Consider the following 26,119-nt stretch of genomic DNA (forward strand, 5'->3'; position numbering starts at 1 on the left):
GGCAACGATTGGCAAGCAGTCTTCTGCTGGGAAGCCTGGGATACATCACTACATATACTAGTACAGTACGATTAAGGTCCCGGCCCGACAAACGGCAGTCCCGCTGGCTCCCGCCCAGGGCTCAGGGTGGCAACCGCGCCTTCCTCCTGTGTGCACTCACGACGACACTATTATTTCCTTCCATCTCTGCCCTTGCTCTTGTGTTTGATCCTGCTGCTTATCACCTTCTTCCTTCTCTTCTACCGGTCTGTCTGTCTGTCTGTGCAGTGCCAGCTCAGATGACAGCAAACGAGGAATGACTCGTCGCCCACACCATTTCCCACTTGCCCCATCGGGCCGTCGCCAGCGTTTTGTGCGCTTCGTCCTCTCGTCTTCCCTCGCTCTTGACTTTCCCTTCTGCCTGGAGATGCAAGTCCCTTTTCATCATGACTCTCCTGCTTTGTCTCTGACTTGATCACTCATTGTCGAGGCTACCAAGAAAGAAAAAAAGAAAGAAAAAAAAAGGACGCTCTCTGTCGATCAGCCAAAGCCCAGCCAGCACACACTGTTACACTGGGCCAAGACCTGATGTCGTTGCGATATGGACACACGCTCCCGCTCGTTTTGAATCATGAGTCATCTCGAGACTATATTACTCTCGCAGTATTTCGCTAAAACGGGCATTGGTAAGGAGTCTCTGGCTCTGGCTCCCTGGGCGGTGTCGTGCTGTGCTGCAGCGGCGGCTGCTGAGCCAACCGTTTGTTCCCCTCGCCCGCCATGCATGATACCTGAACTGAACTCCCTTTCTCCTCCGTCACTCACCACGCTGCTGCATCGCTGGCGAGCGTTTCTCTCCTTCCTTATTCTTATTCTTCTTTTTTGTCCCTAAAAATTCCCATTTCTACCCTTTTCTCTTTCTGCGCTTCTATCTTTTTTTCTTCTTTCTTTCCATCCACAGACATTTCAAATCTGTCTGATACAGCCCTGACTCGGAAGCCTACACATGATGACTGTCCAGGCCAGAGGATTCTCGCCGCTTTATTACTATTATTACTATTGACGCCTTTGCTGCGACAACTAATGACCCTGCAGATGCTAATGGATTCTAGGACGTGCTTCACCCCTCTTTGAGTCTCTGCCAGCTGCTTCTTCTCTATTCTCTGCTTTACACTTTTCTTTTCTGCCTTCCTTCTGGCCCATCGTCGCCTTCTTTTTTCTTTTTTCTTTTTACGTCTTTTCTTTTCTTTTCTTCGTCTTCTCTTCTTCTCTATCATTTTCCCCTATCACTTTGCATTTCCCTCCCCTACCACCGCTCCTCCCACAGTCGGCCAGGGCACGTGCAGCACCTCGCCGGTCAGCGCGCCATGCCGGAAACGGCTAGTGCCGCAGGGCCTTGGGCGAAAGCAACAGAGTGGGTCCCTGAGCCGCTGCTGACTGGTGAATCCACGGTGACTGTCGTCCGCGGTCCACTGCGCTTGGCCTATTCAGGCAGCAGCACAGCCGATCCCAAGGGCCAGCACTGCGAGGATGCGACATCATTGGCCAATTTCCAGCGGGCCCTTCTGCAGCGCCTCTGACTGGCCAGGAATGCGGGGCCCGCTAACCGCTACTGGTATCCCCCCCCCCTCCCTTCAGCCGGGCCCACGAGCGCTTCGACCAGAACATTTCAAGGCTCGCGAGAGAAGAAGCCAGTGACTAATCCTGCGATCGCAACTTGGCCGCTCGCTTTGCCTGCGACTCTTGTTTTGCCCTGGTCGGATGCGCCCTCTCAGTCTGATCTTGTGTTTCTGTTGCATCCCCCCGTTGATCGCCCTCGCCCTCGCCCTCGCCCCCTCCGTCGTGCACTCACAGGCACTCACAGCGGTGCCAGCAGCTAGCTAATCGAAGCCCGGCCGGCCGCCAACCCCCTCGGGACCGCGCCTTTCCTCTTTCGCTGCCTTCGCCTGGGTCCTGCGCGACCTTCAGGCCAGTCCCGACGCTCTCGCTGTCTTCCTCTTCGCTCTCCTCCCTCTTCTTCTTCTCTTCCTTGCCCATCCTCCCTACCAACCCAAATTCCCCTCCCGCCTCGTTTTTTCTCCTTCACGCTCCCGATCTAGGCCTTTTGGACACTTCTCTTCTTTTTTTTCTTCTTCGTCCTTGCCACCTTCCTCGCTGGACGTCCCCCTTTTGCGTCCGCCACGCCTACTTTTTCAACCATCCGGAAATCGCCATAGACTCGAGTCTTTTTTCACCATTTTTCACCTCTGTTCGCCTCACGCGCCTCAAGCCATCCAGCGACTGCCGTATTCTCCCGCTATTCGAACGCGATTCCATTCTTGCCGACCGTTGCGACCGTCGAATTCGTTGACGATACCATCACCACCCTCGGATCTCGATCGACACACACCATCGCGACCCGTCCAACTCGTGTTTCGCTTGCACTCCGCTTACACTTCCCATCCCTCGACGCTCTTCCCTCGTGAGATAACGACTCATTCCATCGCTTCCGCCTCTTGCCGTGTCGAGTCAGGAGCGAAAAAAAAAAGAAGAAAAAAAACTCGTCCTCTTGAGGCGCCTTCGCTCCTCGTGACCTCGCCCTGGATCCCAGCATCGACGTGGCTATTGAAAAACATCGCTTGTCGTGCGTCTCCATCGACTCCCCACAACTGCTGATATGCGCGTTGGGGAAGCCAGCCATCAAACTGGGTGCTGAGGAACGTTTGTCACTACCTGTTGAGGGAAAGGGGGCTATCTGTCAGATTATGACAGATACCTCCTTGCTCGCAACAACGCCTTCGACCGGAGACCCGTTCCCGGTCGCCGCCCCTCCGCTCTCCCCGGTGCCCAACAGTGCCGTTTCGGATCCCGTCCCGGCCGATGAAGAAGAAGAGCCCTACACCATCAAATGCATCTGTGCCTTTGAGGATGATGACGGGAACACTGTCTTCTGCGAAAAGTGCGAGACATGGCAGCACATTGAGTGCTACTACCATGGAAAACAGGTGCCAGACGTGCATTTCTGCATCGACTGCTCCCCTTCACCTCGCTACATGGACGGAAAACGCGCCACAGAACGACAACGGCGATTACGAGAGCAGGGCGACGGCGGCGACCGAAAGGTCAAGCGACCTGCGGCCAAGGCTCAAAAGAAGAAACTCGTCAAAGAGCACGACCAGGTCAATGGCCACGTTCGAAGTGATTCCAGTTCTCGGGACCAACCCAACCTTGCAAAGCGCGCCAAGTCTAGCCACAAGCCATCCGCGTCGATGACTTCCTTCTCGAATCCGCCCAAATTGACTGTAGAACCACGGAAGCGGTCCGGTTCAGCCGTCACGGCGATGAGCCCGACCAAGTCGTCCGGTCCGCTCATTCCTCTCTACTCAACCGAATTCCTCCATCTATACGACAATGACCAAGGCCATGTAAACATGGACAGCAATCTAGTCGTCAGCCTGCAGCTGTTATCCGACATGGGCTCGTGGCTCAAGGATCCCTCTTCTCTCCCTCGCGCAGCTGCTGGGCGCTCCTCACAAGATACTTTTACTTACGCCGACGCTCTAGATTCCTCGCAGTGGCCCGACCTCTCTATTAAAACCATGTTTGACGACGATCTCGAGGTTGACGGTATTCGGCCAAAGTGGAAAGGCGTCAAAACTGGAGGCACTGTTCACAAGGATCAAATTGTTGGCGAAATCAAGGGCAAGGTTGGGCAGTTGCGCGACTATTGTCTTGATCCAAGTAATCAGTGGCCAGAGCTCAGACATCCCCAACCTTTTGTGTTCTTCCACCCCCAGCTTCCTATTTATATCGACACTCGCGAGGAAGGCTCCATCCTTCGATACGTTCGCCGTTCGTGTCGCCCCAACGTGACGATGAAAACAATGATTACCAACGAGATCGAATATCATTTCTGTTTTGTTGCTAACCAGGAAATTGCTGCTGGTTCTGAAATCACCGCCATGTGGTATCTAGATCCGCAACTGTTTGGCTCGAACAATCTGGGTAAACAGGAATCAGGGGATAACGATCAAGAAGAGGCTAGAGCTATCGCTATGAGCAACGTGCTTGCTCATTTTGGTGGCTGTTCTTGCAATCAGTCACAGCCGTGCCTCTTGGCCGCTGTAGATCGCCGTCGCCACCCGAGCTCCAAACAAGTGAATGGCAAGCGCAAAAAGACGAAACCCGCCAAGTCAACAGTATCACCCAGTGCTGCTCGGTCCAACACCAGTCGGGCAGGTAGTGAGGCTGCCATTGATGATGAAACTGGCGACAACCGCTCGACATCGGGCTCTGCCCGCGGTCAAGCTCACAGTCGAGATCTGACTCCCACATATCCGCCACCAGAGTGGGCGTTGGCTGATTCGGAATTATCTGCACGTGACAGGCGCAAGCTTGCTGCGGTTGAGAAGAAGTTCGAACAGCTGGAGCATGAGCCACGGAAGAAGAAGCGAGGCAGTGCAACCTCGGGCCATTCTGGCCAGCCGACGCCGATGCCTACAAACTCAGTATGTTTTTATCTTGCTGTTGTTATCGCTCTTGCTAATATTCTTGAACAGAAGCATCCAGGGCAACCCAAATCCAAGTTGGAGCGGCGATCGAATTCACCGCCATATCGTCACAAGTCCACATCGTCAGCTTCAGGCTCCAAGCAATTTTCCGTGCGCTCGCGTTCGTCTTACGTGGATGGATCTCAGCAAACCCACACAAAGGTCGATTTCTCCCCCCTTGGCCGACGACTGTTGAAACGATGCCATGAGGATAGTGTTAAATTTCAGTGGTCACCCAAGCCGCCAAGTACCACAGCGGATGTTGCAGTTTCTCCTACTGTTACAGAGACAAACAACGTGCATTCTGGTGCCGCGCATTCACCGAAAGATACCGAAGATGTTGAAATGACTGATGCCGGAAGTGATGTGACGCCACCCAAACCTCGACCCTCGGAACGACTCTCTTCTCCTGATGTGATGAGCAAGCCACCTCTACCTTCTCTTCTACCTTCTATGGCTGCCCACAACACCCCTATCCTCAAAAAGCGAATAGGTGATCTTCACGTTCAACTTCCTACCAATAATTTCGCTCTACCGGCAACAAACCCTCCTCCTCCATCTGCCACTACTCACGCTTCCGTCCAATCGCCGTCGGACTCGCATACGCAACCACCTCAAACACCAGGCGGCAGTCTCACAGCTCCTAGTCCAGTAAAGAAAAAGATGAGTCTGGGCGACTACCTAGGCCGTCGAGGAACCATGACGACGCCTACAACTGAGAAGCCGCCACAACCTTCAGTCAACAACAGCACTCTCGCTCCTCCAGGCAAGCCCGCCCCTCACTTGCAGTCCACCACGCCGCCATTGTCAACAGATGGAGAACCACTGCATCTGCCCAACAATAACGAAGTGCGGAACGAGACCGACGTTACGATGAAAGATGTTTCCAAACCCCCAATCTCTCCTCCTTATGCTCCTCCTCCTTCGCTCGGAATGCCGGACGACAAAGTCTCACCGACAACATGATACCCTAGATTATTTTTTATTTTTATTTTTTCGTTTAATGTTTGACAAAAGATGTTTCTAATGAATGAGATATTGGTACTTTTATTATCTTTATCACGGAGTTTTTTATTTCTTTTAAAACCAGACAATCAGTCTGTGAAAGGGGTTTTGTTGTCATGTGCTTCGGCCGGCCGGCGTTTCTCTGGCGTGAGGATTTTTTTTCTTCTTTTTAATCATGATGATTCGGAAACAAAACATCGGGAAACTTTGGGCAGGGAACAATATCACGGTAGATTTATCGAACTTTTTTCTTTTCACTTTCGCTTCTTTTTTTTTTTTTTTTCCTTCTGTTGCTTCTGTGACTGATTGATTTGAGAAAAACCAAACGATAACAGTTATCAAGCTTGTTTAACTTATTTTACTACCTCTTTTTTTTTAAGCCTTTGTTTTTTTTTCTTTTTGCCTTTTATTAATTCAGTGTAAATATACTTTTTTTTATTCAATCTCTTCTTTTAACTATTTTATTCTATTCATTCTATCATCGATTGATGTTCTTCCGTGAGACGATTCCAGTGTAGAACTGTGCCCTAACACAAGTCATTATAATTGATATCAAGTCTTCATTGTATCCATCTGATGATATTTCTCTTGCCCGGACACACATTGGAAAGTATTATTTATGTATAATAAGAAACGAAAAATGACAAATACCGCTCGAAAATGACATGAGATATGAAAAGAAAAAGAGTAACCAACCAACCAGTTCAGTCCACACTCCAGTACCAATAATTCTTGAATGATAATAAACAAAAAAAGAAATATAAAAATAGTACACAGATATAATAAGAAGAAGAAGAAGAAGAAGAATAAGGCTACTTATTCAACAACCCTTTTGCTTTCATATTCTGCTCCACCACATCCCATATATGCTCAACAATCTCCCTGTCAAGCCACCGACCAGCCCCGTCTACACCCTTTTTCTCATCCCAGCGCGACAATGAAAAAGTGCTGACGCCGCGGCCCCAGTCTCTGATTTGGGCGGGGACATGGTCGCCCGTCATGTTCACGTGGATGCCCGCTGCATGCCGGAAAAGTTCGGGCGGGTTGGTCCATTTGTAGGATTTGAATTGCCATGCTTGGCCAGTTGTGAACACGGCGACGAGGCGTTGCCAGTAGTCCGGTTTGAAGTTGGCCGTGCTGTCGGCGAGGATGAAGCGGGTGGGTCTGCGGGATGTGTTGTTGGTGCTACCACCACCACCAGAAGTACTGCTGCCGCCCTTTCCAGGACCGCCAGTGGTAGAGTCGCCGTTTAGCCGGAGTTGACGAGTGATGAATTGAATATTAGACGTCGTGTGAGATGCAAGAGTCGGGTGGTCCGGCGGCACAAAGACACCGTCTTGCAGGAAAGATTTGATATTCGAAAGCCGGATCGGCGAAGAGGCAGAAGGAGAAAGAAGGATGATAGGGTCGAGACGGCGTGAAGAGGAGGAAGAAGACGAAGAAGTTGACGATGAAACAGCCATGCTGCCAGGCTTTTTGGGCAGCGCGAGCCCCGCGGATGGCGCTGGGAGGATTCCGCCTTTGCCAGATATTGCTGGTTTGGTCGCGCCGGGTCGAGCATTGCGGTTGTTTCGGCCGAGGAAGATTTCTGCGGTTTTGCGGACGTGTGAGAATTCCTTTGGAAATTTATTAGCTTCGATAAAAAAATAAAATAAACAATGTGTTAGTTCGAGCATACCGTCGGTTTGATGCCGCGTAGCACAGTATTCCGATCACCCAGTTTCCGCTCCCCGTTATAAATCTCCTGCAGTCGAGGATCAATCACCTTGGCTGGCCGCGCTCCAGGAACAGCGGCGGCGGTAGCAGCAGTAGTAGGCGCCGTCGGTACTGGCACAGCAGCCTCTTCCAACACTGTTGCCGTTGTAGGAGCTGCCGATGCTGCTGCTGCCACGGCCGCCGCCTCAGCTGCTGCCGCAGCGCCTTCCAGCGGCTTAATGTATTCACTGTCGTCCGAGGCACCCTCGAGCCAAGTAATCAAATCCAAGCGTTCCACAAAGACCAAGTTCAGAATCTGCTCTTGCGTTTCGCCACCATTTTGCTTGTTGTTCAGAGCGTCATTGACTTGCTGCGCCGAGGCAATGTACTCTGGAATCGCAACGTCCTTTTTCTGCCACGCGAAAAAGATGCTGCGCAGGTCGACGGGGGTGTCGTTGCTAGCCGCAGAGACAAAACGCGTCGCCGTGTTGAGAGGGATTGTGTGCGGTGGGTTTGATGATGGGAAAAACAGGTGGCTGGCCTCCGCGAGGTCGTCGGTTACACTCTCAGCAGCTGTCGAAATGTCCGCCGAGGTCGTTGGAGATGGCAGGGCTTGCGCGGCGATGGCCCGGCGCAGCGAGAGTAAAGGGTCTGAAGGAATTGAGTCGGTCGCCATCGTGAATGGGGCAAGATTTCCCCTTCCTGGGGGCTTTGGTGGGTAGGGAGGGGTGGTTGAGGTTCTTGTCGAGACTCGCAAACGCCTTTGTCTTGATAAGTTGATGCTGGCGGAGAGCAACGGTGTGGGTCCGTCACGTGATTCCCTATATAATAAATGAGTATGACATATCAAAAAAAGTCACGATTAACACTCCATCAAATGCAACTAGGTATCAAGTCTTAAAGTTTGTATATATAATCTCCTACTATATACATAATCTACTATGTACAAGTGGTGCAGACCTCACAGAGTATAATCGCTTCACTGCGTTCCGCGATAAGGAAACAAATTGTCAAAAGAATGATGCCCAGCCTCCCATGACACGCTGAATGCACAAGGAAACGGCAAAGAGGTATGGTATGTATCAGCTTCAAAAAAAAAAAAATTGCTGAGAAATGAGAAAATGCAATTATAAAGAAGGGCGAAAAAAATAATAAGTTTCCGAAAAACAATGACCCCAAAAGTTGGAATAACAACGCCTGCTCAATGCTTCAGAGATTGCTCTCTTATGCTGTAATTCCCAGATATGGCGGTGGAAAAAAAAAGTTGAAGAGAAAAAGAAAAGAAAATGTAGATCCGTCGCAAATAAGTGGCAAGAAATATAAAAAGTCAGGAGCCCTTCCATGTCTATCGTGCGACCCGTAGAATGTAAGGAAAATCGTAAGTTTTTGGCCGGTCATTCTTCAGTCGAAAAAAAGTTCTAGAAGCAGATGTTTCATGTCGACAAGAATAACAAGAAAGAAAGAGAAAAAGCGCTGCATTAAAAAAAAAAAATACTCTCACGTCCTCACTGAACGGCTTAGCGAACGTTCGGGAACCGGAGCGGGCGTGGGAGAGTACGCACGACCATTCGATCCCAGATCAAAGTCATGCTCCTGCAAGACAATGGAGTATTTGGGATCACGAACAAACTTGGGAACCGAGTCCTAGACACAAGTCAGAAAAAGAAGATAGGAAATTCAAGACAAAACTTACACTAGACATCAATTTGAAAACCGAAGTCTGGGCCAATTCAAACAGATTGACGACTTCCTGAAGACTTTTGAGCATGGACTCGTCGTTGCCAACGGCCTTTGTCATGCGACTGGCAAGACTGTTACGCAGACCATGCTCGATGTTGAGCTCGCAGGGGGATCCCGGTGCCAGGAAAGCATTGTAAAGTCCGTAGGCGGCAGCCAGGGTTTCTCGAACGGTATCCATCTTGTTAAATGCACCGGCCTTTTCCAGTCGGTGGTAGTTCGCTGTAAACTCGGAGACATCAACGTAGAAGGACAGGTTTTCCTCGCACAATGAGTAGCGCAGGAATTCGCGAAACAACAGCCGCAGGGCAGCGTCGTGCAGGATATGGTTGAGGCGCGCATTGTTGGAGTCTCGTGCACCCCGATTGTCATATTGTGACACGGCGCTCCGGTCACGGGCGATCCACCCGCAGACCCGTTGGCCATGCTCAGTGACTGTGTAGATGGCGTACTTGGTAGGCTGGAAATCCACAGCACTCGGGTCCTGCTGGGCAAACTGGCGATCCTCCTGGACAGCGGTAATCATTCCATGCTTGATGAACAAGGCGGCAATCAGACGTGTTTCCCGGCGGTCGTTTGTCGTCGAGCAGTCCATCAGCCAGTCGGTGGCAGCCTTGCCGGTAAATGTGTTTGTGTGGATCTTATCGAGAATTTTGCGCTCCTTGGCCATCTTCACTCCCACTAGACCATTCGAGTACTCACTCAACGAATCCGAGTCGGAACTGGAAATAGAAGATTTCAGGTTGGGTCCATCTTGGCCTGCAAAGCGACGGAAAATGACTTCGATGGTGGAACGGTCTGTTGAGAGCTTGTCGGTATCGGTATCTCGTTCCAGGTTCACCAGCTGCATGGTATTTCGCGGAGAATCCATGACGTCCATGACATGGCGAGCAGTAATGCCGTTTCTTTGGCAGAAGCGGTGCAAAATATTGATTCCCTTGGGCGTCAATTGGTACAGGCCGCCCTTCATTGGGAAAAATCCAACGCTCCGGCTGTCAATGGGCTCGATGAAGCGAGCGTCGACAAACCGCTGGCAGACTGAGCGGGCCATCTCCTTGGCCATGGAAAAGGTGGTTGTGGTGGTTGTCGTCACAATGCGGGAGGGGTCTTTGGGATCGGGCATCCGGTTGGATTGGGAAAACTTGAGAGAGCCGAGATTGTTGATCGCCTCGTCCGAAGTAAAAGTGTGTTCGAACTTTGTGAAACGCACGCGGTGGGTGTCCAGCTTCAAACTAACCATCAACGTCGAGAACAGATCGTTGAAGTCCTGTAGCAGTTTTAGCATATTTGGCAATAAATAAGAGATTTTTTTAACAAGGCAAAGTACCTTTGTGAAGGGACGGTCATCCTCCGTCATGCGGAGCAGCCTCGACGACGTCTGATGCATCTTGCTGGAACTATCGGTGTCGAGCAGGACTGAAGCAGTAGGGTCGCGAGGCAGCAGTCGCACGGTGTTTCGGCGAGAGAGCGTCGTGCTGGCGCGGTAGTTTGTCTGAAAGGACTCCTCGTTGGCGAGAGGGGTCGTCTCGTCGCCGGCGAAGCGGGAGGAGGCGGGCTTGGACTGCTTGGACAGGCTCGCCGAGGAGGTGCTGGTACGCAGCGAAGACGCTGGAACAGTGGTTCCTCGCGAGGCGAGATTCGCGATCGCGTTGGAGGTTTTCTCAATGGCAACCAAGGCAATGGACCGTCGACTCGCTCGCGACAGGGAACCGGCGGGGATGGGAGCGGGAGTGGGAGCAGTAGTGGTGGTGGTGGTGGTCGAGGGCGTCTTGGTGAGCAGGTGATATGGCGAGGACGAGGGCGGATCTGGAAGCTGATTGCCAGCAGATGTCGTGGTCATTGAAAAGTAAACCCAGGTCAGGAGGACTAGGGGAGGGGAGGGGGGGCGATGATCGACGGGGAATTAGAGGCAGGACAGTCAGGCACAGGGGTTGTAGGAAGAGGAGCAGCAGGACGAGCAGGATGAGGAGGAGGAGGAGGACGCGAACAAGCTGGCGATGAGGTAAAATTACTGCGGGCTGGTCTGGTGGGATGTGGACAAACGGGAGCGACGGGCAGGCCACGAGTGCGACCAGGCGAAACGACGTGCAGCAGGGACCCAGTCGGGCGATTATGGAGCAGCGAAGATGGAGCATCCGCGTCCGCATGTGGTGTAGCAGCGTCCTGGGGCGCGCCCCGCTCTATTACCCTGTACGTTTTCTGCATAAAAGCAGCGCCCGGTACCGTACCGTACGCCGTACCGTACCGTGACGCCGCACAACGTGCCCGGCCCGTGCCCAATGGCGGCGCCGCATGCAGCCCGAAAAAGCAGCCGCCTGCCGATCTGCAGTATTGCCGATACGTAAATTACCCAGTACTATCATAACACTCTATCTCGCTACCGAGCAGTAGTACGTCTATTTCAACAATTTACGTGGGAATTGATCACCCCAAGTGGGCCCCGGCAACCCTGTCGGATGATCGGCAGAACCTAGCCCTGTTAGCAGCAGAACAGAGTACGTAAAACACAACTGCTGTTTGCGGCAGTGAGAACACCCTTTCTTGGAACACACAACACATCAGAAACACAAGTATGGCAATCGTCTTTTTCGGTGGTTACCCGGCTAGTCCGGCTTGCTTAGGGCTTCGGAGCTGGGAGCCCATCTGCCGGAACATCAATCGTGGTTGGTGCGGAGATATGAATTAGTGTTTCACAGCAATAAGAATAAATCATCAGATGTCGATTCCGACCAGATGTCACTGTCAGGCTAATTTACGGATTTTCAGTACGTAGTACGTACCACTACTGGATCTCGGCCGAAGACCGATCATCCATGACGACGCAAATAATAACGATCTAGGCTCTCGATAATACTACAACATAATGGCTTGTTCGGCAAATGACGGCAGCAACTCTCTCAAAAAGGGGGTTTTCCTGCAGCGTTCCGCAAGTCTGTACATCTGATACGGAGAACACGGTAACAGAAATACAGCCGACCGACCCACAAACGACCGGGATGAGACCTGTAACAAATGCAATACAACTGCATTGCATGTATGAGACCACTAGCTTATATATTATTACTAGTATAGTTGAGGGCAACGTTTCATGGCCTGACTCAAAACGCACGTGGAAAAGAAATAGCGTTGGGTAATAATAAGCATAACGCTGCTAATTATTTTTCCGCCTTGTATAAATTAAAAATTGAAGAAATTTTGTTGCTACTGTACGGGAGTAGCGATACTCCTTGCAGTGGCTTGTGTGATCGGTATTATGATATAATAATCTCTACAGTTGTATCACATAATACATCATCATCTATTTTTTTTACGGGTCGTTAATCTTCATGGCTTGCCGACGGAAAGCGACACACACCCACCACTTTTGAAGTGGGGTAAAAACGGTGAGGAGCGGTGAAAAAAAAAAAAAAAAAAACCAACTTGGAAAAAAAGAGAGAAGGAAAAAGTACGAAGCAGAACTCCGTTGCATCAGGATGATCCCGTTACTCCGTACAACCGAATACCTTGTAGCCGAGTGGCAAAAACTGAGATTCTCGATCACTCGACAATGACATGTCGTTCTTTTAAGTTTGACAGGTCAAGAAGAAGAACAAAAACTTAAAATATTTTTTTTTTCTTAATAATATGACAGATAAAAGTCTCCCGGTAATATATTTTAAAAAAAAGTTTATACTTTACAGCACACATGGTAAATGTGCTCGGACTGCAAACGCTTTGTTTTTTTTTTACAGGGCAATAGTGGTACATAGTAATCTAAACGAGCGCCATGAAAGATATCCTTGTCCCACGTGGGCACACGTGGTGTTTCGGCTGAGGAGGCTTAGCCAAGCCTTAATTCGTGGAGTTTTAACTTTTTTTTTTTGCCTTTCGGTCGCTTTATTTTCTATTCAGCTCTGTATTATTAATTCATATTGGAATTTTAAAATGATAAGGTTGAAAAATAAAATAAAATAAAAAATCAAGTACCGGGTGATCAGCCTTTCTCCTAATCGGCGCGACTCTCGTACAAAATCTATGACTCATTACTATTAGTACCAAGTTCCAAACAGGCGGTATGGAAATAAATCTTGTAAAAGGAAAAGGGCAGAAAGACGTACAGGTCACCTGAACAGTCGTTGTACGAAGTAAATTAGTTGGGTGTTGGGTTGTCTCACTTGAAACCAACGAATGAGCATCCCGGTAGTTGTTGGTCACTAAGCAGTACCCTTGACTAGATGGTCTAGGCTGAACTACGAGCTGAGAGTAATGAACGGGCAAAGAGTCGATCTACAATAATAGTAAGATTCATAGTCGGAGTATCCGGAAAGTTTAAATGGCGGTGAACATATCAATACCCAACAAAAACTTGATAACAGACGAATAATAACAATAATACCAATTTGCAATTATGGATTGTTGATTTCGCCATATACAGCTAGATATACAAAAAGATATCGATATTGTCAATTTGTCATAGTACCCGTATATAGATAGTATTTACTACGAGTCAGTGGTAACCGCGTATAAGCATGGCTGGTGGGCTGCCACGCGGCGACGGGCGGCCATGCGGCGGCTCGGAAAGAGAGGAGCTCCCCAAGTCCTTAGGCAGATCTTATTATAGGCATTATTTTTGCAACAGACTTTTAAGTTTTGCCTCGATAAAACTTGACCTGCTCCAGTAGGGCTTACCTTTTTGTTTTTGTTTTTGTTGTTGCTTCTGTCTACATATCCCATTATACTGCGTATCCCGCTAAGCTTCACATCTTGCCGAAAAGAGACTAAGTTCCACCGCCAAGAATGCCGAGGCATAAGCAGGATCACGGGACTCGGTTCCGTACGGAGTTTACGGAGTATCATTTATTACGGCGTCATCGTCCCTTATCTCTCTCTCTCTCTCTCTCTCTCTCTATCTGCCACGTGGGAAATTAATACACTAGTCAGTACCATCTCTGATAGAGATGTTTGTAATTCCTCCCGCAATCACCCGTACTATTATTATTATTTATTATTTTTGAGGATTTTATAATAACAGTAATTATGTCTTAGCACTTTGGAATTTGTCTGTGCCGGTACTCGACAGCAGAGACTCGTACTCGTAAATTCGAGTTGAAGACACTGAATCATGTACTTTGTCAGCCTCACATCTAGGCACACTTTAACATTATCGACTAGCGCATGGAACTCCTTTTACGGAAAAAGCATCGACGATTATAAAAAATAATAGTGATAACATCCAAACAACAGAATCGTATCTGCTCGGACCGGTGGGATCCCCGCACGGGTCGCTCACAGGATGGAAATATAGTACGTGCTCTTAGTCTCCTTTACGTAGTGTGTGCATAAAACAAGGCAACCTATCAGGAAACTTCAACCGTTGAGAAGAAAGAAAGAAAGAAAAGATGACACCGGGAACGAGTCGTACCTGTTTCCCCGTCGGAAGCTAGGGAAGCAATAACGTGGGCTATACAGGTCTACACAGCGAGATACCACTAGTTTGTATCTGAAACGCCAGTTTGATTCGCATACCTTGACACATGACAAATTGAAAAATTAAACAGGGGTCATTACATGACTTGATTTCTTTTACGAAGAAACCACCAAAGGGCTGAAAACCAAACCCAAAAAGAAAAAGAAAAAGCTGACAGACCCAACAGACTGGAAACCAATGACGTCTTGTGGGAAGGCAGCTAAGGGCTGTTATGACGGGAATTGCTGACCGGATAGATGCTTCCAAGGCATGTACACGTCAGTCACCCGGACTCACTGAGTCACTACTTCCTTAGGCCTTCCTCAGGCCTTCCTTGGGCCGTTTTTCCTCCCGGAAAGTGTGGGCCGTTCCATGGATAATGTGGACGCCAAGTTTTACTAGAAAAGGAGTAGAAATCTCCGGATCTTGGCGGTTCCAGATAAATTCCACATTATTGTATCAGCTGTGTACTGTATATTAATTAATTATGAAACAAAACCGGAGCAACTCATCAATAAGCGATAGGGCCAGCCAATTACAGACGTATTCAGAGTCGTTGTTGGGACAGAAAGTATATATTCTGTAATTGTATACTGTGTATCACTATACTTGGCGACATTTCGTTACAAAATTACGGTAACAAAAAAACCTAATCGGCCACGCGGTACTCCGCTTTCGTTAGCACAATCTGCACAAGAGAAAAAAAATAAAAAATAAAAAAAACACGTGGAAGCTTGTAAACTTTACGAATGAAACCGTAAAATATACATACTTAGTCAGGGGACCCACAAACCGAAAATGGGCTTTAAAAGCAGCGACAAGTTGCTTCCCAATACAGCCCTATGGCCGAAGAGGATCCCATCCATGGGCGGCTACAACCGTATCTTTTTTTATCCTTTTATGTCATCCTTCTTTTTCTTCTATCCATGATCAATATTTTTAGGCTAATTGCGAGGGTGGCGAACATCAAGGTTTTTTTTTTTTTTTTTTTTGTTGGTTTTTTTCTTCAGATTTCAATTGCTGAGGAGCCCTCGTATCGACTTACCAATGTACGGATAGTGACTAAGAAAGAATATGCAGTAACGGCGATACCATGTATGTAATAATCGACATGATCCTCGCTTGCCACGTGAGTGCCCGAGTCAGTGCCCTTTTTTTGTTGATCCCAATATGAACAAAAACGTGAAGAACAAAATTGCCGACCTGATCAACCGTCAAACAAATTTCGGACACAGTCCGACCGATGCAAAGCATAAACAAAAACAGGCTCGACCGAGACTGATTTTTGGCTTTTTTTTCTTCTCTGATTTTCTCCCGACCGCGGCTCCACCTGAGTTGATCTAGCCGCTTTGGGGTAAGAACCCTGAAATTATACCTTCCCCTTTAGGAAAGAGGTTAGTGGCAAACTGCCTCCATACGGCATCCTCCGCTACTACATACTACTACATGGTGGCAGTGAGGATCGAGCCAGGGAGTAGTATAGCTTATGCTTAATTTACACCTGCAAAATACCATCAACCAGGGAATAGTAACATTCCATACTTTTGTAATAATAATATATATCTTATGTATTCCTCAATTTTGGTCCTGCGGCAGTCCCCAAATGTGGCAGTGCATACCCACCTTAGCCCTTGCTTTTAGTCCAATGAAACTGACGAAAATCATTTGTTTTCGCTGAACCATGTGTTTTGCTTGGCGATCTTTTTTTTTTTTTTTTTTTTCCTCGTCCACTTTTTTTTCGATCCGTACCCCTTTTAGAAGTTAGTTGCATCGCACCAATCAAAAGTTGTTCTCGGTAAAACGATGAGAACATATGATGAAAGGAGTCGGAAGAGCCATTCTTATTCTTCTTCTTTCCACTTGTCCGGACTGCTTACAAAGTGCAGGCTATCTATTCTTTCACGTGACTTCTAGTGAAGATGGAAGATTGAAGAGATAGTATAGTTATCCATTTAACTCTGCCTATTAAATTTGGTCCTGTCCGGAACTATCCTGTCAACCAGCATTAAAATATCATTATATTGGAGTACTATATGTTCAGTATATCTACTATAATATAAAATTATAAAATTAAAAAAGAAAAGTTAACCAGTGCTATGGCAAGAGTATGTAGAATAATAAAATATGGCTGGTATATCTTTAGGCCGACGGGAGGAGACAATGTGGGGATGGCACCTTCCCCGGCATCAATGACGCGGGGTTGATTTACTAGTACTTGCTTTCTACGGAGAGACTTGCATATCTGTCATTCTAACTGGAGACGTCTCCCTACCCCTGCAAGTATGACTGTTGTTGCCATTGATCAGTTGGCTCGTGCTATTCTAGTTTGTGATCTTCTGTGCTCGCTTCGGGCTATCTCAACCCCAGGATAGACTCGATCACCCAAGGGATCTATCTCTCTGGGCAAATACCCTTTCGTTGCTGAACCGGAAATTCACAACATGATGTCAGGAGAAATGTCCAATTGCACCTTCAGGGTCGCATTATCTTCCTGGTGAATCCATGATGCCTTCGGAAGACTCAGTTGTGTTGTGGTATAACCATCATCTGGACAGAGTCCTGTCTTCTCGGTAGACAATATGCCGAGAGACCTTATACAGTTGCGTCACCAAAGGAGGGGAAGTGGCCATGGGATTTACTTGCTGCCTACCTATATATATATATGTGTGAAACAACGTATGTAATTCCCTTGCTAAGCCAGCAAGAAAACCTACTCAACATTTGCAATGCATCTCCTTTTCCTCACAACAGCGGCCATAGCCGCTCAAGGCGTGCTTGCAGTTGGCACCAATGATCAGGTTGAAGCTGATATCGACTATGGAACCTTTCAGAATCCTTCAGCAAACGTTAGACCACGTTTCCGCTACTGGGTAAACGATGCATCAATGAACCTCAACATTGTAACAGAAGACATCAAACAGATGGGCCAGATAGGGGCAGGAGGGCTTGAGCTTCTGGGTTATTATTTCTATGGAGATGCATCGTATTCTAATTCGGAACAGCCGTCCCTCCAGACGGACTGGACAACATATGGGTTTGGTGGCCAGGCTTGGAGTAAGATCTTTTCCAGTGATTTGAGAGTTAAAAAAGATTGACACAGGATCTGGTAGAGGATTTATTAAGCACTGTTCTGACGGCAGCGAAGAAATATGAACTAATCGTGGACTTTGCTATGGGCCCCAATCAAGGTGCTGGTGTCCCGGCGCCATACGATGATGACGGCTTACTCTGGGACCTTGCTGCGTTCAACCAGACAGTCGCCATTGGCAGCAGCTTTAATGGCACTGTCCCTGGATGGGGCACAGGCTCTTTGGTTGCAGCTGTCACCGGCGTTGTCACCAACTCAACCGATAGCACACATAAAACACTGGCCGAGAGCTCCCTGGTCGATATTACTAGCCTTGTCAGTTCGAGTGGGCAGCTCCAGGTGCAGTTAAATAATACGGACGGAGTCGAAAACGAGGTGTTTGCCTATTACTTAATTCACTCCGAATATCGCGAAGCTCAAAGCCCTGGCGACGTCCCCGCGGCTGTCCCACAGTCTCCAGTCACGACATACGTCCAGAACGGATCGTGGGTGGTCGATCATTACTCCGCCAAAGGGGCCCAGGTAATCATAGACTTCTGGAATCAGTCACTGCTTGATGAAGGGACAAGTGAGCTCATCCGTGAAGTGGGTAATTATATGTGGGAAGATAGCCAAGAATTCAGCGTCTCTACATGGTGGACTCCTCTTTTTCAACAAGCTTTTCAAGCAAATCGCGGTTACAGCGTTAACAAGTTTATTCCTCTCTTGGCCAGGTCGGATGTTACCTATACTACTGATGAAGCTGATGCGGGTGCCAGTCACATTGTCGACTACCAGCAAACCGTACGTGTTCTTCTTTTTATATGTGCAAACAAACCATGAAAAATGCTGACTTGAGTGAAGCTGACGGAACTAAATTCCGAATATCTTGATGCTTTGACACAATGGAGCCAAAGTCTCGATATCCAGTTCTCAGCTCAAGTTGTTTACAATTTGGCCATGGACATGCTAGCTAATATCCCTCACGTCAACGGCCCCGAATGCGAGACCCTAGGATTTAGCAATAACATGGACAGCTACAGACAATTTGCAGGTCCTGCCCACCTTGCTGGCAAACGCATAATATCCAACGAGGCTGGCGCAGAAATGTTCCAGGTATACCAAGAAGCTGTCTCCGAGGTCGTGTGGTCTCTGAACCGTGCCCTGGCCACGTCTATCAATCAGTTTGTGCTTCATGGCTATCCAAACTCGGGGAATTACGGAAATACAACGTGGCCCAGTTTCACAACCTTTGAGTATCAATTTTCGGAAATGTATGGGCCTCAACAGCCAGCATTTGCCTTTTATTCGGATTTTATCAACTGGCTTGCCCGCCATCAGTTTGTCTCGCAAACCGGCATTCCCAAGGTGGACATTGCCTTTTGGTCCAAGTCTACTGCTTACACGAGAGTACCGACGGTGTATAGTTCTGTCGACTTACAGGAAGCAGGTGAGTGCTCTACTCTTTTGTCGTTCCCGCCGTTAGCCCTAACTCTTTACTACCAGGCTATTCCTACGAGTATCTAAGTCCTGACAACTTTGCGCTCCCCGAGGCTTACGTATCGAATGGCATTTTCGCGCCAAATCGACAGGCGTTTAAGACTCTGGTAGTCTGGGCTAACGAAACTCTTACTGCGAATGGGACAGCTAAACTTGTCGATTATGCCCACGGTGGACTTCCGGTCATCTTCAGTGGCGGGCTTCCCTCGAACTTTAGCGGGTACAACCCTACAGCTCAAGCATCGGCCATTGAGTCTGTTAAGAATCTCACCTCTTTGTCTAATGTGCATGTTGTTCCGTATGACGGTCTGGCAGCAACACTCCAGTCACTCAACATTCTGCCCCGAACATCTGTTACTGCAAATGGGACTTGGTTCACCTACTGGAGACATGATACAAACACTTCGACAGACTATGTCTACATATACAACGACGCAGCTGGAATCCCTTCTGGACAGGGTTTAACAAATGGCAGCATTTCATTTGAGACAACCGGAAAGCCCTTCTTGTACGATGCCTGGTCGGGAGACGTGACTGCTTTGTCCTCGTACCAGAAGTCAGATACACACATCGAGATCCCGCTTCAACTTGCCGGCAATCAGTCTATTATCATCGGCTTCAACAAGACTTCTAAACACCAAGTCCATGTCCAAGAGAGTGCGGAGGGAGTGTCGGCTGTCACAGAGGATGCGGCTTCCCTGACCGTTTCTAGGTCTTTTGACCAACAGTCCCGTTCGATTCGCCTTTCAAATGGTGATTCTGTAACGCTCGCCCCAATGCTAACCCCGGCTTTCACGCTCAGCAACTGGACCCTGATACTTGAATCGTGGACGCCGCCTTCTGATATCTATAATATCGAGCTCGGCCCGACGCGCACTAATTCTACATTCCAAATCCCGACTCTACTTCCTTGGAACCAGATCTCGCCATCTTTGGCCAATGTATCTGGGGTTGGCTACTACACAACGACATTCAACTGGCCGCCGCAAAAATCTTCTTCTTCATCATCTGCCAATGTATCAGGCGCGATCATCGATTTGGGCCAAATTACACACACAGCCCGCGTCACTGTGAACGGACAGGTATTACCCCCATTGGACATTACCTGGGCCAGGTACGATATCGGAAGCCTGCTTCAAAAAGGACCAAATACCGTGCAGGTAGTTGTCAGTACACCGCTCGGAAACGTACTACGCACGTACTGGGACCAACTCGAAACGAGTGGCGTGTTTGCGTCGAATATTGTCGCGCCTCCTAGTGAGGCGGATTATGGGTTGATTTCTCCGGTGCAGATTGTTGCGTATCGGACGGATCGTGTTTTTGATTTTTGATTGAGAAATCAATTCAGTTCTACAAAAGGGGGAATTGAGAATTCCTGCTCAGGCAATACCTTTTTTTTTTTTTTTTTTTTGTATATCTACTTTATATACTGTAGGTAGCATTCTTTACACACCTCAGTTTATGCGACTCAAAATTGTCAGTGTACCAAATCAACAAATAAACCCTACTTTTCATTCACGATACATGTTTAAATACTCTTGGACCCTGGTATTAGTTATACAGTATTTAAATAATACCTACACATCAATTGTTTTTTTTAAAAAAAAAAGGGTTTGGAGAATCAAGGACGAATGCGGAATGTGGCTGAATAGACTCACTCAAAAGGGAAAAATGTGGCTGACTCGGTGAAGAAAGTTTATTTTTTAAAGTTTGATAGAGGAAATTCCTCATTTTACTTGGATGTATCACCAAACATAACCCCTTTTTTTGGTCTGTACATACAGAGTAATAAGGACTCATGTTGCATGGAATGATGGTTACGCTAACCCGTTTCTTTAGGCTGCGCTGTTGAATCCCTGTTACGCTAAACACCTTGCATATCATTGTACTTTCATGTATGGTTTTTTTTGTCTTGCAACGGTATGTACAATATGTAAGCCCTAGCAGTACACGTTTACCGCCACCCCCTGTGACCCCCTCTTTTAGTGGTATTGTATGTAATATTTATTGACCGTTTTTTGTTTTGTTTTGTTTTTCTTTTTTCGGTTTGCAGTGCAGTGCAGTCACACATGGCCGTAGTGCGGGGTATGCATGACGGGTAGAAAACTTGCTGGTTTGATCGTGGCATGGTGAGGGGTATTGGTAAGAAAATCATCTTTTTTTGTTGATTATTGAAGAATGTATTTACAGATCAAAGATTTGTAAGGAACTTGATATGCCATGTTTAAAGCATCTACTCGCGAGAGACTATTCAACATTGAAATATCGATATATACCACATGTGTAGTTGACAGTGCGTCTCAAGAAAATTAATATGCATAAGATATGTCGATCATAAACTTGATCATAAAAATTTGGTCTCGCCTCCAGAAGCGATTGCTCTAAATTCGGCAGTTTTATGCATGACACTGATATCGACTCGGGAAAATACATGTACCTTTCAATTACAGTCGAGTCCAAATATACAGAACAAGAAACTGACAACACAAGCAGGGTACAAGGCAAAAGCGGCACCAGGTTTGGATGTCTAAAAATGGAAATACAACCCCCTTGCCTAATAAGCCCTAAGGAAACAGTCAATAACATATCAACACCAGACATTAAAAGCTTGGCTTAGTAATACTTGGCCTCATTTTTTAGATCCATCACTCAGCATACATATTTAGTCAGACAACACACATACATAATTGGATATTTTCTTTTTTTAAAAAAAGAAACTGCACTCAAAAATTTGCCTCGCGGGGAGAACTAGGGTTCGTGATTTTCGGCTCCCCCGAAGAAATAAAAATAAATTTCGTAATAACAATCCAGTTGCACAATTTAAAAAATAAACCATGTTGCCAAGATACTCTTTTACTATATTCGACATCCCTGTACGGCTCGTTTTTGTGGTGGCCATGCGGACATGCATGGGCAAGCAGGGATTGTTATATTACATGTAGTTACTCCGTGGATATTATTATTGATCGGAGAGAATGCCGATAGATGGAAGCTCATATTAAGAAGTTATGCAGGCTGAAAAAAGGTAAATACGTAAAAATGATAGGTAGGTTGATATTAATTATTAGTTTGGTACGACATCAGCCAGCCAAGACGTTTATACAAGTGCATGATTAGGCATCGATATTCTGATATTAATTGATGAGTGGCGGAAATCGTAAAATAATGGCCATTAGGTCAAAGACTCAAACGCCATGTTCAAATGATCAGCACAGAAAGATAAGCCACGTTTGCATCTAGCCCGGATCCAGGCTGCATATACAAGCCCTGCAGCTATGTATCGTCAAGACATAGCTCGCTGGTTCTAAATTGGGAAACAGGCCATGCTGACGCAAGCGGGTGGCCAAGCCAGCTGGGCACTGGGCTCCCCTGTCTGTGCTGTTCAGCAGATCATTGCATAAATACGCATGTATATCGGTTTTATTTCATACGTACTGTATGAACATGGGTTTGGTATTGGAACATGAATATACGACAGATGTTCACTTATTTTTAATACTGAAATTATATCATTTGCCAAAACATTGCTAGATTTGTATATATTATTTAATGAATTCCATGCTGTATTCGCATATAAATCTACTGGTTGATATTTCATTGATGCTAATATTCCATTATGTTGGCAACTAAACATTGGACATGCAAGGTCAACTAGCCCTTAAGATGAATCGAACACCTATACAAATATTAACAATATTCTGCTCTACCATTGAGCTATAAGTACCATAGCATCAATGATCAACTCACATTACATGCACATGTATAAATGATGGAAATAAAATACAATGTATAATCCTAGTATATATTTCTATACATGGTAAAGATCCAGCATGAAAAATACAATGAGCAAAACGTTAATCTCGCATGTTGCCAAGCACAAGCATGAACTACATCACCCTCAAGTTCCGGGTTTAAACCTGTACTGGTTTTAAATTCGGACTGGTCTAGTTCGGCGGAGATTGGTAATAGCGCCACTGGTCGATATTGTTGATGCCTAGTCAGAGACACCACACACTTCACACAGCCTTCTTTTCGGTATTCTCGAGGTAGCCAACCCTCATGTAGGAAAGGACAATCAGGCTCGCCACCATCTTCCCAGCGATCCTCCACCGCCAACCATATCGGTCACTTCCTCGAAGCTGACCTCTACCCGGAACATCTTCCCATCGGTCGTACCGTTGCCCGATCCTAGAGGCACGACGACCCCCCAGCCAACCAGTTTCTCCCAGGCTTCTCGCGAGACATCGCGACCCCATACCCGGCCGCCGGTCACCGCAGCTCCCTGTGCTGCCGCGTTGGCCTTTGCTGACGTCAACAGACGGACGTATTCTGCGTAGGCAGCTGGGAACGACAGGGCAAGTGGAGCCACGTCTTGTGGGTTGCCCATGTCCACCCCAGGATCGTGGAGAGCAGTCAAGCGGGTGGCGGCTAGCAGTAGAGAGAGCGGCAAGGATGTCGAGCTGGCCGATCCTGTCATAGATAGCGCAAATGGGAGAGGAGCCGGGTCGGGGCAGGCCAAATTGTGTGATACAAAGCTTTGCGGAGTTGGTACTTCAAGCGATGTCGACTCTCCGTCAAGCACTCCAAAAGCGCTTTGATGTAGATTTGATATCGGTAGTAAAGCGCTGGAGAAGAAGTCTTTAACAGACTTGGTTTGGTTGTAGATTCGGAGTAAATGCCCTTCGAATTCTTTATCGGCCCATAATCCCTATATAACCAATTAGCAAGGATTCGAAAAATGTAGAAATGTTGAGCCTACCTTTAAGAAAATTCTCCAGCTGTCGATGAGCTGCGAGCGAGGACCTGGTTTTAGTTGCCAGAGCTCACTATCCTGAATCTCCTCATCTGCAACATCCAATGCAGAAAGACAGGCTTCCGAGAAGCCCTCAAAAGTCCTTGCCGACGGCAAAAACACATAGCGATGGCTAAATCGACTTTTCACTCGCTTCTCCAAAGCTTCCGTGACATCGACCTTTGTTGTTAATCCGAGCACAGCGAGCGGGGCTTTCCGAGCCTGCGCAATGTCGAAAAGATTATATAAAAGAGTTTGACGAGGATGTGTCGCAAAGAGATCAAATTCTTCGAGAACAATCACAACTGACTTGGCAGTGGGGATACCAGTCATGTCGGAGCCGTCAAAGAGCTCCTCTGGATGTGACAGTAAGGCGAGCAGCGTTGCCATTGTATCGGCATAGCTGTTGACTTTTGAAGCTTCGTCTTCTGTATGCGTCTCTCGACCTAGTTGCCTCCATATTTCCCGAAGAGCGAGGCGGTCATCGGTATGGAGGAATCCATTGAGGCGAACAACATGAAAGTCATCCTTGTGGTCCTTTGCCAAGGTTGAAATAATCGACTCAACCATTGCCGTCTTGCCGCTGCCCCGAGAGCCCATGAGAAGCATCGAGTTTCCTTCTCCAGCAGTAACAGTTTGCTCAACTAGCTGATATACTTTTTCATATTCGGCGTCCAGGCCTTTCAACGGCACCAGTCTCCTCCCAGTTAGCTTCTCAAGGACAAGATTGCTCAATATGCCAACTTCTTCACGAAGATGAGGGTCGCATGTTTTGCAAAATGTTTCTGCATAGTCTGGGAGAGGAGTAATTTGTGGTTGTTCCTCATGCACGTCGACATCCTGTATCAAGTCTTGCTGCAGCTGTGCCGTCACTGGATCATAACTATCGTCCATGCCTCCATTCACCACAAGAGGCGAATCAGTAACATCTTTGGCTGCATCTGCTGTAGGCTCCGATTCTTCACTATACTTCTTCCTCGTAGTTCTTGCTGATCTCCTTCGTGAAACGGAAGCCTTGGGCTCTGGCGATCCATCATCATCATCCGTCATATTCATATCATCCGGGGAATCCTCTTTCCGCACACTGCGCGCACCCCTTGTGGACCGTGGTGTCTTGGAAGGAGTTTCAGCTGCTGCTGTCCTTCTGGGCCTGCGGGTTTTCTCAAGAGCCACTGCATCCTCTTCATATCTCTGTGGCGCTTTTCGCTGCCTGCCACTTGCTCGAACGCTCCTTGACGGGGTCTCGGTGTCTTCTTCTTGTTTAGCTGCGCCGTTGACTGTGGATCGTCGTCGTCGAGAGGATTTCGAAGGGGTGGCAGCAAGCGCCTCGTCGGCTTCAGGGCCGTCAATGTCCATTGCCATGAGATCGTCGTGCTCGTCTGGAGGGGGGGTCGCCGGGATTTCATCGGATTCTATGGTGTGTCCATTGGTTTCTGGGGTTTCAGAGACCCTCCTCCTTTTGGACGCTCGCGACTCGACCATTTCAATTCACTGGTTGTGTAGCTTCTCGATAGATGATTCTTGAACACGGTATTTTTTGGACGGGACGACGATGTTTGAAGGACAAATCGTTGTAAGTCTACGTCTGCCAGGCGTAAAAGTCAACAAAGGACCAACCTCAAGATTTCAAGGTCCCGAGATCGCAATGGCAGCAACGTCAAGCTGAGAAAGCAATTGAAATAAAAAAAGAAACCTTCCCACACAGCTGGAGCACGGATAAAAGCAATGATTAGTGCTGGCGCAAAGCCGCAAGGTTGTTATTGTAGTCTGGATGATGATGATTGAGGGAAGCGTGCCTGGGCCGAGCTATCGAAACGGGAATACCAGACCCACTGCCCCACAACCTGTACTCTTCTTGAGTATAGGGCGTATGAAGTTGATATTCACTTCAAATTATCACTAGTATCTATGGGCTGAGCATCCATTAGTTAAATAGTTTCTTTCGCTAATATTTTGTGTTCAAGCGACCTTTTTCTCTAATCATTGTGGTGCTAAAACCCAAGGATAGAGCCAGTATATTCCAATTGAAGCTCACTTCCAGCCATTAGAGAAAAACCAAATATCGCAATAGCTACAAATCATCTAAAAGTTACTATTCCCTCTGTTTTCTTCATCTGTTATCAGTTTAAAATGGTAAATTAAGCAAACCTGATAAGATCTCGCCCACGGGCGAGAGCATCACACGGGCCGAGGCACCATCTCGGCCCCGGCCGAAACATTCGCGAACAATCATGAACGCTGATACGAGCTGATCAACCCCATAATAATGCGCTCTACACGTTTCAACTCTCCATCTTTTATGATTTTTTGTCCAGAACTACACGTCAGCTAAAATACGACGCCATTCATTCGTTTTTTTAAACAAGAAACTA

At 47.5% G+C, this 26,119-nt stretch overlaps 5 protein-coding genes and 1 non-coding gene across 6 annotated transcripts; 2 read left to right on the top strand and 4 right to left on the bottom strand.

Annotated features, from left to right (window-relative positions):
- Positions 1-2,720: 2,720 nt before the first annotated feature.
- TRUGW13939_07757 (uncharacterized protein) lies at positions 2,721-5,471 on the top strand (the record flags this gene model as incomplete). Its single annotated transcript, XM_035490895.1, has 2 exons — positions 2,721-4,463; positions 4,515-5,471. The coding sequence occupies 2 exons, from the start codon at positions 2,721-2,723 to the stop codon at positions 5,469-5,471; spliced, it is 2,700 nt and encodes an 899-aa protein (XP_035346788.1).
- An 851-nt stretch (positions 5,472-6,322) lies between these two features.
- TRUGW13939_07758 (uncharacterized protein) lies at positions 6,323-7,881 on the bottom strand (the record flags this gene model as incomplete). The annotated part of the gene is made up of 2 exons (XM_035490896.1): positions 6,323-7,126; positions 7,189-7,881. The coding sequence occupies 2 exons, from the start codon at positions 7,879-7,881 to the stop codon at positions 6,323-6,325; spliced, it is 1,497 nt and encodes a 498-aa protein (XP_035346789.1).
- Positions 7,882-8,702: 821 nt separating this feature from the next.
- On the bottom strand, positions 8,703-10,782 carry TRUGW13939_07759 (uncharacterized protein; the record flags this gene model as incomplete). The annotated part of the gene is made up of 3 exons (XM_035490897.1): positions 8,703-8,849; positions 8,899-10,209; positions 10,270-10,782. The coding sequence occupies 3 exons, from the start codon at positions 10,780-10,782 to the stop codon at positions 8,703-8,705; spliced, it is 1,971 nt and encodes a 656-aa protein (XP_035346790.1).
- A 6,332-nt stretch (positions 10,783-17,114) lies between these two features.
- On the top strand, positions 17,115-20,286 carry TRUGW13939_07760 (uncharacterized protein; the record flags this gene model as incomplete). Its single annotated transcript, XM_035490898.1, has 4 exons — positions 17,115-17,442; positions 17,499-18,259; positions 18,320-18,905; positions 18,962-20,286. The coding sequence occupies 4 exons, from the start codon at positions 17,115-17,117 to the stop codon at positions 20,284-20,286; spliced, it is 3,000 nt and encodes a 999-aa protein (XP_035346791.1).
- A 2,322-nt stretch (positions 20,287-22,608) lies between these two features.
- Positions 22,609-22,679, bottom strand: TRUGW13939_07761. Its single transcript has one exon. It is a non-coding gene; the product is annotated as a tRNA-Asn (tRNA).
- A 351-nt stretch (positions 22,680-23,030) lies between these two features.
- On the bottom strand, positions 23,031-25,229 carry TRUGW13939_07762 (uncharacterized protein; the record flags this gene model as incomplete). Its single annotated transcript, XM_035490899.1, has 2 exons — positions 23,031-23,663; positions 23,715-25,229. The coding sequence occupies 2 exons, from the start codon at positions 25,227-25,229 to the stop codon at positions 23,031-23,033; spliced, it is 2,148 nt and encodes a 715-aa protein (XP_035346792.1).
- Positions 25,230-26,119: the final 890 nt, after the last annotated feature.

Source organism: Talaromyces rugulosus, chromosome IV, assembly GCF_013368755.1.
Source record: "Talaromyces rugulosus chromosome IV, complete sequence".
Taxonomy (NCBI): Eukaryota; Fungi; Ascomycota; class Eurotiomycetes; order Eurotiales; family Trichocomaceae; genus Talaromyces; species Talaromyces rugulosus.